The sequence below is a fragment of the Eleutherodactylus coqui genome, chromosome 5 (assembly GCF_035609145.1).
Source record: "Eleutherodactylus coqui strain aEleCoq1 chromosome 5, aEleCoq1.hap1, whole genome shotgun sequence".
Taxonomy (NCBI): Eukaryota; Metazoa; Chordata; class Amphibia; order Anura; family Eleutherodactylidae; genus Eleutherodactylus; species Eleutherodactylus coqui.
This window is the reverse complement of record NC_089841.1, coordinates 34,601,802-34,618,803: the sequence shown is the minus strand read 5'-3', so window position 1 is coordinate 34,618,803 and position 17,002 is coordinate 34,601,802. Positions and strand designations below refer to the sequence as shown.

The following is a 17,002-nucleotide window of genomic DNA, read 5'->3' as shown; positions in this document are numbered from 1 at the left end:
GGCACGCGCATTGATTATGTCATAAATAGGAAAAGTTAATGGGTCCCAACTCGATTATTCAATTCTATGCGCAAAATAATTGGCGTCCAAATTTTACGTACGGAATCTAATTTTCTCGCTTCCCAATGTCATAGAAACGGGAAATTTGGCACGAGCATTGATTATGTCATAAATAGGAAAAGTTAATAGGTCCCAACTCGATTATTCAATTCTAGACGCAAAAGAATTGGCGTCCAAATTTTACGTATGGAATCAAATTTTCTCGCTTCCCGATGTAATAGAAAATTGAAATTTGGCATGAATAGGAAAAGTTAATGGGAAGTTGTTGAGTACACTCCTGGGAAGATTACTGGCATAGTACATCTATCCTACGATAGGTGGCGCGCGTACGAGCGTTGTCGACAGTTATGCCCCCCCAGACAAGATCGTTTGATTTCTATCTCAAGCACAAAAGCAAAAGGCATTACGAGCAACGGGATGAGTGTTCAACTACAAAATGATGCATCCGCCGAACGTATCACGAGACAATTCCTGGATATTGAGAATGCTGAGGTAAAATAAAAGCTGTGCTGTGATTGGTTGCTATATATTATACCTCTGAGGTAAAATGAATGCTGTGCTGTGATTCGTTGCTATTTTTTATATTGCTGAGGCAGAATAAAAGTTGCGCTGTGATTGGTTGTTATTTCTCTTACTGCTGACGTAACATGAAAGCTGCACTGTGATTGGGTATTATATTTTATACTGCCGAGGTAACATATAAGCTGCGCTGTGATTGGGTGTTATATATTATACTGAGGTAACGTGAAAGCTGCGCTGTGATTGGTTGTTATATATTATACCACTGAGGTAACCTAAAAAAGCTGCGCTGTGATTTATTGTTATCTAGATATAAAAAAACGAATGTATGTCTGTCTGTCTGTCTTTGCAGCAACGCGCGACGGGTAAGCTAGTCTATATATAAAATTGAATGTATGCGTGTCTGTGTGTCTGTGTGTCTGTCTGTGTGTATGTTTGTCCTTTATGCGCTACTACACCATTCATCCGATCGCCATGAAACTTTGGGAAGTTGTTGAGTACACTCCTGGGAAGATTATAGGCATAGTACAACTATCCTTCGATAAATGGCGCGCGTGCGAGCATCGTCGACAGTTACGCCCCCCCCACGTATATCGTTCGATTTCCATCACTGCCACTAATTCTCTCACTTCCCAATGTCGTAGAAACATGAAATTTGGCACGAGCATTGAATATGTCATCAATAGGAAAAACTAATGGGTCCCAACTCGATTATTCAATTCTAAGCGCCAAAGAATTAGCGTCCAAATTTTACGTACGGAATGTAATTTTCTCACATAGAAACTTGAAATTTGGCACGGGCATTGAATATGTCACAAATAGGAAACGCTAATGGGTCCCAACTCGATTATTCAATTCTATGCGCCAAAGAATTAGCGTCCAAATTTTACGTACAATTTCACTGATGTCATCAACATCGGACGCCCTTGAACATGCCCCAACATGTTCTATAAAGCTGCATTGTGAGACCTCCTGCTCATATACTACTATATTAAACAGACGACCTCCTCCTCATATACTAATATATTACACAAGACGACCTCCTCCTCATATACTAATTCTATGCGCAAAAGAATTAGCGTCCAAATTTTACGTACGGAATCTAATTCTCTCTCTTCGCGATGTAATAGAAACTTGAAATTTGGCGCGAGCATTGAATATGTCATAAATAGGAAAAGCTAATGGGTCCCAACTCGATTATTCAATTCTATGTGCAAAAGAATTAGCGTCCAAATTTTACGTACGGAATGTAATTTTCTCACATAGAAACTTGAAATTTGGCACGAGCATTGAATATGTCATAAATAGGAAACGCTAATGGGTCCCAACTCGATTATTCAATTCTATGTGCCAAAGAATTAGCGTCCAACATGTTCTATAAAGCTGCATTGTGATGTCATTAAGGCTCTAGTATGACACGTACAGCTTGGAACCACTAGAGCACGCCAGCCAATTACCATTGGAGTTGGAAGCGGGTAAACAAGTACTAGGATATCTTCCTAAGAAGCCACAGCAGCCGGATAAATTGTATGTTCCACCCAACGGCTATTTTATTCAGCCCGCAAGGGGGAAGCAGCGGCCTACAAAATCTAATTCTCTCATTTCCTGATGAGATAGATAGATAGATAGATAGATAGATAGATAGATAGATAGATAGATAGACTGTATGCAATGACACGTACAGCTTGAAACCATAAACACTAGAGCACGCCACCATGCCCCCCTCCCCCCAACGATTCTCCCAGCAGTCATGCCTCCGCTCCCCCGCCAGCGATTCTCCCAGCAGTCAGAATGTCTCCCATCCCCCCCCCAGCGATTCTCCCAGCAGTCAGAATGTCTCCCATCCCCCCCCCCAGCGATTCTCCCAGTCAGAATGTCTCCGATCCCCCCCCAGCGATTCTCCCAGCAGTCAGAATGTCTCCCATCCCCCCCCCCCAGCGATTCTCCAAGCAGTCAGAATGTCTCCCATCCCCCCCCCCAGCGATTATCCCAGCAGTCAGAATGCCTCCCATCCCCCCCCCAGCAATTCTCCCAGCAGTAAGAATGTCTCCCCCCCCCAGCAATTCTCCCAGCAGTAAGAATGTCTCCCCCCCCAGCGATTCTCACACAACGGCTATTTTATTCAGCCTGGAAGGGGGAAGCAGCGGCCTACAAAACCTCAGTGGTCGCTGCTGCCGTCATCTAGATATATAAAAACGAAGTATGTATGTATGTCTGTCTTCGCAGCAACGCGCGACGGGTACGCTAGTCTAGATATATAAAAACGAATGAATGTATGTCTGTCTTCGCAGCAACGCGCGACGGGTAAGCTAGTCTATATATATAAAATTGAACGTACGTCCGTCCGGCGCTACTACACCCCACCCCACCCCGTAGATCGTTCGATTTCCATCATTGCCACTAATTCTCTCACTTCCCGATGTTGTAGAAACTTGAAATTTGGCACGAGCATTGATTATGTCATAAATAGGAAAAGCTAATGGGTCCCAACTCGATTATTCAATTCTAAGCGCCAAAGAATTAGCATCCAAAATTTTACGTGCGGAATGTAATTTTCTCGCTTTCCAATGTCATAGAAACTTGAAATTTGGCACGAGCATTGATTATGTTATAAATAGGAAAAGCTAATGGGTCCCAACTCGATTATTCAATTGTAAGCGCCAAAGAATTAGCGTCCAAATTTTACGTACGGAATCTAATTTTCTCGCTTCCCAATGTCATAGAAACTTGAAATTTGGCACGGGCATTGAATATGTCATAAATAGGAAAAGCTAATGGGTCCCAACTCGATTATTCAATTCTATGCGCCAAAGAATTAGCATCCAAATTTTACGTACGGAATGTAATTTTCTCACTTTCTGGTGTCATAGAAACGTGAAATTTGGCACGAGCATTGATTATGTCATAAATAGGAAAAGTTAATGGGTCCCAACTCGATTATTCAATTCTATGCGCAAAAAAGTTAGCGTCCAAATTTTGCGTACGGAATGTAATTTTCTCACATAGAAACTTGAAATTTTGGCACGAGCATTGAATATGTCATAAATAGGAAAAGCTAATCGGTCCCAACTCGATTATTCAATTCTATGCGCCAAAGAATTAGCGTCCAAATTTTACGTACGGAATCTAATTTTCTCACTTCCTGATGTCATCTCTCTATATATATATATATATATATATATATATATATATATATATATGAATGTATGTCTGTCTGTCCTTTATGCATTACTACACCATTCATCCAATCGCCATGAAACTTTGGGAAGTTGTTGAGTACACTCCTGGGAAGATTACTGGCATAGTACAACTATCCTACGATAGGTGGCGCGCGTGCGAGCATCGTCGACAGTTATGCCCCCCAGACAAAGATCGTTTGATTTCCATCTCAAGCACGAAAGCAAAAGGCATTACAAGCAACGGGATGAGCGTTCAACCAGAAAATGATGCATCCGCCGAACGTTTCGCTTGATAATTGCTGCATATTGAGAATGCTGAGGTAAAATGAAAGCTGTGCTGTGATTGGTTGCTATATATTATACTGCTGAGGCAACATGAAAGCTGTGCTGTGATTAGTTGCTACTTCTTATACTACTGAGGTTACATGAAAGCTGCGCTGCGATTGGTTGTTATATATTATAACACTGAAGTAAGTAACATGAAAGTTGCGCTGTGATTGGTTGTTATATATTATACCGCTGAGGTAACTTGAAAGCTGCGTTGTGATTGGTTGTTATCTAGATATTTAAAAACTTATGTATGTCTGTCTGTCTTCGCAGCAACGCGCGACGGGTAAGCTAGTCTATATATATAAAATTGAATGTATGTCTGTCTGTCTGTCTGTTTGTCCTTTATGCGCTACTACACCATTCATCCGATTGCCATGAAACTTTGGGAAGTTGTTGAGTACACTCCTGGGAAGATTATAGGCATAGTACAACTATGCTATGATAAATGGCGCGCGTGCGAGCGTCGTCGACAGTTACGCCCCCCCCCCCACGTAGATCGTTCGATTTCCATTATTGCCACTAATTCTCTCACTTCCCGAAAGCGTAGAAACATGAAATTTGGCACGAGCATTGATTATGTCATAAATAGGAAAAGTTCAAGGGTCCCAACTCCATTATGCAATTCTAAGCACCAAAGAATTAGCGTCCAAATTTTACGTACGGAATCTAATTTCTCACTTCCCAATGTCATAGAAACTTGAAATTTGGCACGAGCATTGATTATGTCATAAATAGGAAAAGGTAATGGGTCCCAACTCGATTATTCAATTCTAAGTGCCAAAGAATAAGCGTCCAAATTTTACGTATGACATCTAATTCTCCCACTTCCCGATGTCATAGAAACTTGAAATTTGGCACGGCCATTGATTGTGTCATAAATATGAAAAGCTAATGGGTCCCAACTCTATTATTCAATTCTAAGCGCAAAAGAATTAGCGTCCAAATTTTACGTACGGAATCCAATTCTCTCACTTCCCAATGTTATAGAAACTTGAAATTTGGCACGAGCATTGATTATATCATAAATAGGAAAAGCTAATGGGTCCCAACTCGATTATTCAATTCTAAGCGCAAAAGAATTAGTGTCCACATTTTACGCATCAAATCTAATTCTCTCACTTCCTGATGTCATCTATATATATAAAAATGAATGTCTGTCTGTCCGTCCTTTATGCGCTACTACACCATTCATCCAATCACCATGAAACTTTGGGAAGTTGTTGAGTACACTACTGGGAAGATTACTGGCATAGTACATCTATCCTATGATAGGTGGGGTGCGTGCGAGCATCGTTGACAATTATGCCCCCCAGACAAAGATCATTTGATTTCCATCTCAAGCACGAAAGCGGGATGAGTGTTCAACTACAAAATAATGCATCCGCCGAACGTTTCGCAAGACAATTGCTGGATATTGAGAATGCTGAGGTAACATGAAAGATGTGCTGTGATTGGTTGTTATATATTATACCACTGAGGTAACATGAAAGTTGTGCTGTGATTGGTTGCTATATATTATACTGCTGAGGCAACATGAAAGCTGTGCTGTGATTGGTTGCTACTTCTTATACTACTGAGGTTACATGAAAGTTGTGCTGTGATTGGTTGCTATTTTTTATATTGCTGAGGCAGAATAAAAGTTGCGCTGTGATTGGTTGTATCTCTTACTGCTGAGGTAAAATGAAAGCTGTGCTGTGATTGGTTGCTGTTTCTTATACTACTGAGGTAACATGAAAGCTGCGCTGTGATTGGTTGCTATTTTTTATATTGTTGAGGCAGAATAAAAGTTTTGCTGTGATTGGTTGTTATTTCTCTTACTGCTGAGGTAACATGAAAGCTGTGCTGTGATTGGTTGCTATATATTATCTATATATATATATATATATATGTATATATATATAAAAACGAACGTATGTATTTCTGTGTCTTCGCAGCAACACGCGACAGGTCAGCTAGTTTTATAATAAAAAAGAGTTCCATCCATCCTGATCCCCCACACATCACACACACAGCTCTACTCCATCCATCCTGATCCCCACACATCACACACACAGCTCTACTCCATCCATCCTGATCCCCATACATCACACACACAGCTCTACTCCATCCATCCTGATCCCCACACATCACACACACACAGCTCTACTCCATCGATCCTGATCCCCACACATCACACACAGCTCTACTCCATCGATCCTGATCCCCACACATCACACACAGCTCTACTCCATCCATCCTGATCCCCACACATCACACACACAGCTCTACTCCATCCATCCTGATCCCCACACATCACATACAGCTCTACTCCATCCATCCTGATCCCCACACATCACATACAGCTCTACTCCATCTATCCTGATCCCCCACACATCACAAACACAGCTCTACTCCATCCATCCTAATCCCCCACACATCACACACAGCTCTACTCCATCCATCCTGATCCCCCACACATCACACACACAGCTCTACTCCATCCATCCTGATCCCCACACATCACACACAGCTCTACTCCATCCATCCTGATCCCCACACATCACACACAGCTCTACTCCATCCATCCTGATCCCCACACATCACACACACAGCTCTACTCCATCCATCCTGATCCCCCACACATCACACACACACACACACAGCTCTACTCCATCCATCCTGATCCCCCACACATCACACACACAGCTCTACTCCATCCATCCTGATCCCCACACATCACACACACAGCTCTACTCCATCCATCCTGATCCCCCACACATCACACACAGCTCTACTCCATCCATCCTGATCCCCCGCACATCACACACACAGCTCTACTCCATCCATCCTGATCCCCCGCACATCACACACACAGCTCTACTCCATCCATCCTGATCCCCCACACATCACACACACAGCTCTACTCCATCCATCCTGATCCCCACACATCACACACAGCTCTACTCCATCCATCCTGATCCCCCCCCCCCCACATCACACACAGCTCTACTCCATCCATCCTGATCCCCCACACATCACACACACAGCTCTACTCCATCCATCCTGATCCCCACACATCACACACACAGCTCTACTCCATCCATCCTGATCCCCACACATCACACACAGAGCTCTACTCCATCCATCCTGATCCCCCACACATCACACACACAGCTCTACTCCATCCATCCTGATCCCCCGCACATCACACACACAGCTCTAATCCATCCATCCATCCTGATCCCCACACATCACACACACAGCTCTACTCCATCCATCCTGATCCCCACACATCACACACACAGCTCTACTCCATCCATCCTGATCCCCACACATCACACACACAGCTCTACTCCATCCATCCTGATCCCCACACACATCACACACACAGCTCTACTCCATCCATCCTGATCCCCACACATCACACACACAGCTCTAGTCCATCCATCCTGATCCCCCACACATCACACACACAGCTCTACTCCATCCATCCTGATCCCCCACACATCACACACAGCTCTACTCCATCCATCCTGACCCCCACACATCACACACAGCTCTACTCCATCCATCCTGATCCCCACACATCACACACAGCTCTACTCCATCCATCCTGATCCCCACACATCACACACACAGCTCTACTCCATCCATCCTGATCCCTACACATCACACACAGCTCTACTCCATCCATCCTGATCCCTTCAGCTCCCCCAGCAGGGATTGCAACCAGCACAGCAGAATCCTGCATACACTGAGCAGATCACCCTCCGCTCATGTGATTCTTGACTCCTCCCCCACATGTGGCCGATCACATGTCTGTGACATCATCACAGGTCCTGGAAGCTGCTTTCCGCTACTGCAGGAGGAAGTCTGTGTGTCCCCCTCATGTCAGGTCAGTAGGGGGAGGGGATTTATTAACCCTCTCAGGACTGGTGTGGGGAGGATTATTACTCCCTTCAGCCTGTTAGTTCGGGCCTAAGACTCCTAGTAGCCCAGTAATCTGTCCTTTAGTCTCTGTGAGTCGGGGGCTTAGAGAGAGGGACAATCCTATTACACAGGGACAGACCCCACTGCAGGAGACACCAACCCCCCCGGCAGGAGGGTCCGGGACCCGGTGGTCTCCTATGGCTCCATCTATGATCAGCCATCCTCCTTCCATCATTATCTCTGCCATCCGTTAGTTCAGATCTCTTCTGGGGGTGCAGGAATCTAGGACAGCGCCCCCTGGGGGTCTCAGCCTGCCTGGGGGTCTCTGTGGAAGAGTCACAGCGGCGGCTGATATCACACTTGTCAGCGGGCGGTTTACACGGCGATGATTAATAACTGCATCACATGACCTCTGGGGGATCGTCCTCCTCGCGGCGAGAAAGGAGCGCAAGAGTTTACACTGACTTCACTGGGAGCAGCACATCGCCCCCGCAGCCCATCAGCCCCGCAGCACATCGCACGGCATACGGGGGCGTAAATGGTCCCATTGAGAACAACGGGCGAGACGTTCCGAGGAACAACCAAAGTATATCGCTGTGAATGACGCCATTGAAAGGAATGGATTTCATATCCGGTGATTATTGTTCGTTCGCTCATGACTTGTCATCCGTGTGAATACGCCCCACAGCGGAGGTCGGCCCCCAATAAAGGACTCGGGTCCCACAACAAGATCTGTTTAGTTAATTGGGTGAAAAACACTCATTTTTTTTGTCTGAAAATTACGCAGAAAACATTATTGTTGCCGACAGCGAGGCCCGGGGAAAGGGGCGGGGATTAACCATTTAGGGGACAAACAAATGTAACATTAATTATTAACATTTTGAGGAACACTTTGCTTTCCTGCACCGAGCCAAGATGGCAAAGGCTCAGAGGTGTCAGAATGATAGATACCCCACAAGGGACCCCATAAAAAACTCCACCCCTTCCTGTGCTCACTGCGGGGGGTTATGGGTATTTTGACCCCACAGTTTCTTTTCAGGAGTTAATGCAATTTAGACAAGAAAAAGTAAAATTTCATATTTTTTCAAATATGTCATTTTAAAGGCTGGTTTTGTTCTCTAACGTGCCCATGAAAATGAGGATTTACACCCCTGTTTGTCCCGTGTTCAGAGACATACCCATTGTGGCCCTAATCTACTTACAGGACACAAGGCTAGGCCTATAATGGAGGGAACACCCGTTGGATTGCAGGGCACAACTGAATAAATTCCAGGTCCGATTGCTCACTTGTGCAGGAAAAAAATATTGACTCCCTAAAAATAACCCCACCACCACCATTTTTTGGCGTTCCCCAAATCTTAGATTGAAGTAATAATGTAAACTGTGGGGTCTGTCCGAAGACAGGGGTAATTATGGAGGCTGGTTGGGATGGGCCCATGGGGCAATAAACCTGGTATCCCCTCTTCCTCTCATCCTTTTTGGGGGGTATTTCTTGCCTTCAGCGGCAGGGATGGGGTGTAAGAAGTGGCGCTCTGTGAGGCTCCGTAATCTTGCTGAGGTGCGGCAGTCTCACACAGAAGGCGCTCAACAAGCTGCTCCTGGAGCTGCAGGAAGGCGAGCGTTCCCAAGGCTTCTTGTAAATTACGGATTACAGGTAGCGGTCTGAATAACGCCGGGCTCATACGGGCATATGTGGAATCTGCTTGCGGAGGCCTGCAGCGGATCCCAGCTGTGAACCTGGCTGTGGCCCTGCGTACGGCCACGTAATGTACTGAGCATAACGGCACACTCACACAGGCGGTCATGCGCAGTACACCTTTTTTTGTTTGTATTACCCCCGCTGTCACTTAGTGATGACGCGGGTACCCGCAGCGATACACAAGGTAGATGCATATGGGCTGCAGGTATATCCGCAGCCATGGAGCACAATGGGCTCTCCGTTGCTGATAGTTGCGGTAAAAATATGAAATTTTATTGTTTCTCCTCTAAACTGCAATAATTTCTGGGAGAAAAAAAATGTGGGGTCAAAATACTCCTGACCCCCTCAGTGAATACGTTAAGGGGTGTAGTTTTTAAAATAGGGTCATTTGTGGGGGTATCTATCATTCTGACACCCATGAGCCTTTGCAGTCTTGGATTGGTGCAGGAAAATAGTGTTCCTCTAAATGTTGCTAAGTAAAGTTAAATTTGTACGTCTCCTAAATAGTTTTTTTTTTAAAAGTAAAGTTTTTCAAATGTGCTTCCAAAATAAAGTAAACAGATGGAAATATATATCTTAGCAAAAGTGTGTACAGAATGTTTGCACATATTTGAGATATTACAGTTGAAAATGTGAATAATAAGTGCAATATATGGCAAAACCCAATGTCAGAATCACTTGGCTATGCAGAACCTTTACAGAGTTATTCTATGTTAAAGTGACACATGTCAAGATTTCTAAAATTTGGCTCCATCTCTAAGGGGTTAAGGCATATTTTGGGAATACGGATGCAATGGTTTTGGGGGGATTTTCATCTCCACTTTTCAAAAGCCGCGACTTTTTAATTTTTCCGTCGATGCGGCCGTATGAGGGCTTGTTTTTTTTGCGTGGCGAACCGTAGTTTTTATTACTGTCATTTTTGGGCACACGGACGATATTGTAAAACTTTTCTAAACTTTTTTATAGGAGCAGAAAGAAAACACATTAATTCTACCATAGTTTTTTTGGGAGGCAAAATGAAAAAAAAATCAACATTGGGCCTCAGGTTTTGGGGGGTTTTCTTTTACTCTTTTTACCGTGTCGGATAAAAAGTGTCTTCAGTTTATTGTATGAGTCGTTACGGATACGACAGTACCAAGTATGTGGGGTTTAAATTATTATTGTTAAATTTTTACTAATAGGGGAAAAAGGCACAAAAGAGGGGTGTTTTTAATTTCTTTTTTTTACACTTTTTATAGACTTGTACCATAGCAGCTCTGATCACTATGCTAAATCACTGCAAGACTTCTTGTCTTATAGTTGGTAATAGCGATTCTAGGCAATGGCAAAGCAGGACGTCTGTATCTGGCAGCCTGTTGCCATGGCAATCTGTTGGCCCTTACATGCCACAATTTATTATATCGCGGGTGTCCAATGATGTCACAGAGGGAGCGCGCTCCCTCTGTGAACCCTTTACATGTCGCGATCTACATAGATCGTGGCTAACAGCTGGGGTCGATAACAGCTATCGGTAACAGCTGCCAGATGGCGCTGGATCTCTTCTGATCTTGCGCTATTCACAGAGCATAGGTGTACATCCGGTTGCGTTAAGTACCTCGCTGCCAGGATGTACAATTACGCCTTGTGGCGTTAAGGGCTAAAAGCACATGTAACAGCGGTAGCTCTGCAGCTAATCCTTTTAGAAGGTCCGTGCTTGAGTGTTCTGTTCACTTAGCAGAATTTGTCCTTGTAAGATTTATGACATTGCTTTTACAACAAGCACCATACCTGTTGTCTTGCATAAAGACATTTTTGGAAGCTCTACAGCTGTTCCTTGGAGCAGCTCCGTGCTTGAGTGTTGTTTACCTGGAGGAATTTGTCCCTGCAAAGTTTAGGACATTGCTATGTGGGCCTTCTTTTGTGTTCAGGGACCCCTGTATGCTATGATTGACCCCTACACCACTGTACACATGTGCCTTACAGGTCATACACATGTGCAATTTTTTTTTTAGCCGCATTGTATCACTGCATGTCCTACCCTTGGGCGTTCAGAATCCCTCACATCGCCAATTGTTTTCAATGGGTCGCCACAGCATCACACAGCTTGCGAGGTGCATGCAAGTGCGACGCGAGGTTGACCAATTGAAAACTTCCTTGAAATGGTGCGAGGCGGTTTTAACACAAAAATGTCTGCGGGGACATCGTGCGTTGGTCAGCATGATATCAGGCCGTGATTCACAGCCCAATACCGCACTCGCCTGTGTGAAATTTGCCTTAGTGGTTCCTGTTGGGATCGCCCTCATCAGGGCAGCTATCCTATTTTTGCTAGGAAGGAATCAATCATAGGATCAGAGTAGGGATCGTCTGACCCCTCTTTACTTTTATAGTAAATACAATGTAATGCCCAGTTGTAATTGTTACAATAAAGGTTACGTTTTAATGGTCGGCCTTCGTGGAAAACGTGTGTGAAGTCAGCACCCCATCTTTCCTAAAAGTTAATTTTTTTATAAGTTCTGGATGCACCCCAAAGGGTTCTAGAGTTCCCAATTCATTTTAAAAATAGTTCTAGCGAATTAAGCAAAAAAATCAACAAATGTATCTCTGCGGTGCTAACTTCCAAAAATGATATTACTAAATCAGCGAGAACTTTGTAAATATTGGTTCTAGAGCTTTGAGCATTAAGAGTTTTCTTCAGAACTCTTGAGGTGCTACCCAGAACTCGTATAAAATCGCGGGATTTCCCCAAAAATTATTTACACATAATAACTGAAATTTTTTGATCCTGCATCTGAAAATGAGCGAGAACTTTGTAAATATTGGTTCTAGAGCTTTGAGCATTAGGAATACATAAAATGTGAGAGTGTAAAAAGTACTACCGAAACCAATCCCAAGCCTGAATCAAGCATTGCACAGCTGCTGGTGATGGAAATGCCGCCCTTCAGGCTAGTGAACACATATGCCTTCTGCAAAGTGATGCTCTGTGCTAAACCACAGGACCAGATGCCCAGATGCCAATTTCTTGCCCTGGACCTCTATCTGAGTGATAGCATTCTGCAATGCCAAGGATACATTGTTAGTGGCAGGGTGAACCTGACCACAGATATGGGGTACAGCAAGCATGGCCAGGGGCATCACATATCCCTAACAACACACTGGGACAATGTCCTGGAGGGGAGCATGAAGCCCTTGTTTCATGAAGCGACTGTTCAGGCTACCACCAAACCACCTCATCTGTGATATGCTTACACGATGGGATTCCATGTTACATGTGTTGTAGAGGCTAAGCCAGCAGCAGAGAGCGATCACGGAGTACCGGATGCTGTGTGCGGTTAGCAGGCGCTGTATGAGGGTCACTTGACGCCTGTGGAGAAGCTGCAGATCAAAGACGTGTGCGAAATGACCAGACCGTTGGGTTGTGATAATGCAGTGATCAGCATGATCAACCCTGATGTCTGCCTGCTGGAACAGATGATACACGGTATCAGGGACAATGACATGTTGTCACAGGAAGAGGAAGAAGGGATACCAATCTCAAAACTTTCATGCCAGTACTCTGAGGCCAGGGATTGGTCAGCACCGGTCATGTGTATCAGCACGTACGATAATCCGGCCTTGTTACAAGAGTGAGATAAAGAGGTTCCTACATGGTTGATCTGCTGTCTCTGTGTTACTGGCTCTTCAAATGGTTCCACTTATTCTCTCCAGTAAATGTATTTTGTACTTTGGATTTCTGTGGTTTTCATATTGGATCATCTTTCTGTCCACTCAGGTCCCCGCAGTATAGGATCCTCTGTTGTCCTTCACTGCATAAGAGAATTTCCCTGATCAACCAGTCAAGGATGGAGAAGAACAGGAACAAGATCGTGGAGAGTATATTAAGTCTCAGCCTAGAGATCATCTTCCAGCTCACTGGAGAGGTGAGAGATTCTGATGATGTCACATTACATCATTCTTATCTATGGTAATAACAGATGATGTCACTGGAGAGGTGATGGACTCTGGAAATGTCTGCAGTGATATTTATTACTGTCTCCCCATATACAGGATTACACGGTAGTGAAGAAGACCTCTAGAGATGGCTGTTGGGCCCCTGTGTGTGATGGATGGGGGAGACCTCTGCACCCAATCACAGAGCTACCACCTCACCAACTGATACATGAGAACTTCAATGTACAGAAGATTTTAGAACTCACCAACAAGATGATTGAGCTGCTGACTGGAGAGGTGACGCTGCAGGGAATGCTGGGACATTATACAGTAACAGCACTGAAGGCTTCTGGGTAATGACTGTATATTGTGTTGTCAGGTTCCTATAAGGTGTCAGGATGTCGCTGTCTATTTCTCCATGGAGGAGTGGGAGTATTTAGAAGGACACAAGGATCTGTACAAGGAGGCCATGATGGAGACCCGCCAGCCGCTCCCATCACCAGGTAATAGACAGGACTAAATACACGGGGACTTTATTATCTGTATGTAAAGAATGACTTCAGTGTCTGTCTGTGTTTCCTCCAGTTCCATCCAGTAAGAGAAGCCCACCAGAGAGATGTCCCCGTCCTCTTCTTCCACAGGACCATCAGGTAGGTGGAGATGTCCCTCTGATCTGTAGAAGGCTGTGAAGCTCTTGTCTTCAGTCTTATTAGAGGTCTTCTACTTGTGTGATGAGGCCGGTGGAGATGGCAGGATTACCGCTGACCAGAGACATTACATGTTGTCTGGATCTTCTCCCAGTTTTCTGGCGGTGGAGACTGCTGGTAGGAATAAGGAGCCAACAGGTTGGATTTATATCTATCTGCTCCTTTATTTCCCACGAGACAAACAGCGGATGTGTCTGGTAGACGCTGATCTCCTCCACTGAGACAACATGCAGCGTGTCTAGCCGCGCTGGACACATAGCTCTTTTACATATGTGCGTGACACACAGCACACACAGCTCTGCGACATATGCTCGTCGCTCACACTATACACAGCTCTATTACATGCGTGTGTTAGCACACAGAGCTCTGCTACATGTGCGTGTCAAACACACCACACACAGCTTTGCTACATACATGTGTAACACACACCACACACAGCTTTGCTACATGTGCGTCACACATACATAGCTCTGCTTCATGCGCATGTCACACACCCTAACATAGCTCTTCCACATTCGCGTGTTACACACTACATACAGCTCTGCTCAATGCACGTGTCACACACACACGTCTCCTACATGCATTTCACACACACACAGCTCTGCTACATGCATGTGTCACACACACAGCTCTGGTACATGTACGTGTCACACACACAGCTCTGGTACATGTACGTGTCACACACACAGCTCTGGTACATGTGCGTGTCACACACACAGCTCTGGTACATGTGCGTGTCACACACACAGCTCTGCTGCATGCGCGTGTCACACACACACAGCTCTGCTACATGCGCGTGTCACACACACACAGCTCTGCTACATGCGCGTGTCACACACACACAGCTCTGCTACATGCGCGTGTCACACACACACAGCTCTGCTACATGCGCGTGTCACACACACACAGCTCTGCTACATGCGCGTGTCACACACACACAGCTCTGCTACATGCGCGTGTCACACACACAGCTCTGCTACATGCGCGTCACATGCACACACAGCTTTGCTACATGCGCGTCACATGCACACACAGCTCTGCTACATGCACGTCACACGCACACACAGCTCTGCTACATGCATGTCACACACACAGCATTGTTACATGCAGATCTGACACACAGCCAGCTCTGCTACATGTATATCACACATAATAGCACATCAGAGTCCTGCACACACTGATCACCCCCTGGTCATGTGACCCTTCCACACAGGTAACTGATCACATGATGGTGACATCATCACATGTGCTATAAGCACACGGCTGCTATCTAGCTCTCCATGTTTTTGGTCAAGTGAAGGACCTGAGATGACATCACCATCATGTAATCAGGGGCGGAGCTCAAAGCCTTGGTGACTGATCCCATGAAGGTGGCATCTTCACATGTAACTCACTTACAAACAGGTGGTCGTTAGTATTCCATAGCAACTGAGGCTGCAGGGGTTTGTAGGGAATGTACTCCACCCGTAATCTGCACAGGGATGGAGGACCTGTGATGATGTCAACGTCATGTGATCAGGGGTGGGGCATGTAAGTCACTCAAGGACACAGAGCCGAGGTGACTGATCACATGATGGTGACATCATCACAGGTCCTCTAAGCACATGGCTACTGTCAGGCTTTGCAAGTTTTTTGTTTGAGGACCTTTGACAATGTCACCGTCATATGATTAGGGGAAAAACATGTAACTCACTCACCCACAGTCACTCACAGACAGGTGGTCGTTAGTATTTTGACTAGTTATTAGTATTATTTATTGTACCAGTATTTCTGGTGGTGCAATGCACCACTAATAATATAATATAGTAAATGACATTATCACTTGTAACTCACTGAAGGACCTATGATGATGGTTGGAGTTGGTCAAAATATTAAAGGGCCTGTGATGACATCACAGTCATGTGATCAGGGGCGGAGTTAATGCTCCAGTGATTCAACTGCTTGCTGAGCTAAAATCGTGGCTGGCATGAAGGATCTGTGATGATGTCACCTTCATGTGATCAGGGGTGGAGCATGTAACTTGATGAAGGACCTGTGATGATGTCACAGTCATATGATCGGGGCGGAGCATGTCACTCACTGTCAGACCACAAGTGGTCATTTGATGATTAGTAGTACTTTGATGATTAATAATCTTTTCTGGTCATGTAAAACCTTCCACACGACTTCTCCAACCGTCTGCTGACTTTTACAATATTTGTATCACAGCTTTTGTATCGAGATAAAAATCTAACCGATATTGATGATACAGAGACAAATGTGACGGTCAAACAGGAGTTTAAAGAGGGGATTCCTACAGGTAACCGCCCAGGTGAGTAGTAACCACTAAATACAGCAGAGATGAGTCACAGATTCTCCTCGGTCACCGGCTGCAGATTTCCTTTGTTCGGTCAGAGTACAAATATGGCCCAGTCTGCAAAAAAACATAGTTTACTCAGCTCTACTTACTTTCCCCCAGGGACGCAGCTGAATAGCTGTCGAGGCCCTGCACCGGCTTCTAGGTGTGCAGCCTGGCAAAAGTCAGGTGACTGCTATGGCCAATCAGAGGATTGAGCGTCACCTTTCGAACCCCTGCTTCAGCACTCACATTCTATGAGCCATGATGCAAGATGTTTGGGACAGGGATGCCACAGCATCTGATTGGCCGCAGCCGTCACATAACTTCCACCGGACGTACGGAAAACATGTGTGTG

General features: G+C 45.0%; 1 protein-coding gene across 1 annotated transcript in view; it reads left to right on the top strand.

Annotated features, from left to right (window-relative positions):
• The first annotated feature begins 7,876 nt into the window (after positions 1–7,876).
• The window catches only part of LOC136629124 (zinc finger protein 585A-like), a 62,125-nt gene continuing 52,999 nt past the window's right edge, over positions 7,877–17,002 (top strand). The window contains exons 1-6 of the mRNA XM_066605260.1: positions 7,877–7,962; positions 13,445–13,592; positions 13,720–13,899; positions 13,982–14,105; positions 14,188–14,252; positions 16,518–16,620. Of these exons, the coding sequence (XP_066461357.1) occupies positions 7,883–7,962; positions 13,445–13,592; positions 13,720–13,899; positions 13,982–14,105; positions 14,188–14,252; positions 16,518–16,620 (700 nt within the window). The 5' untranslated portion in view covers positions 7,877–7,882. The remainder of the gene's footprint in view (positions 7,963–13,444; positions 13,593–13,719; positions 13,900–13,981; positions 14,106–14,187; positions 14,253–16,517; positions 16,621–17,002) is intronic.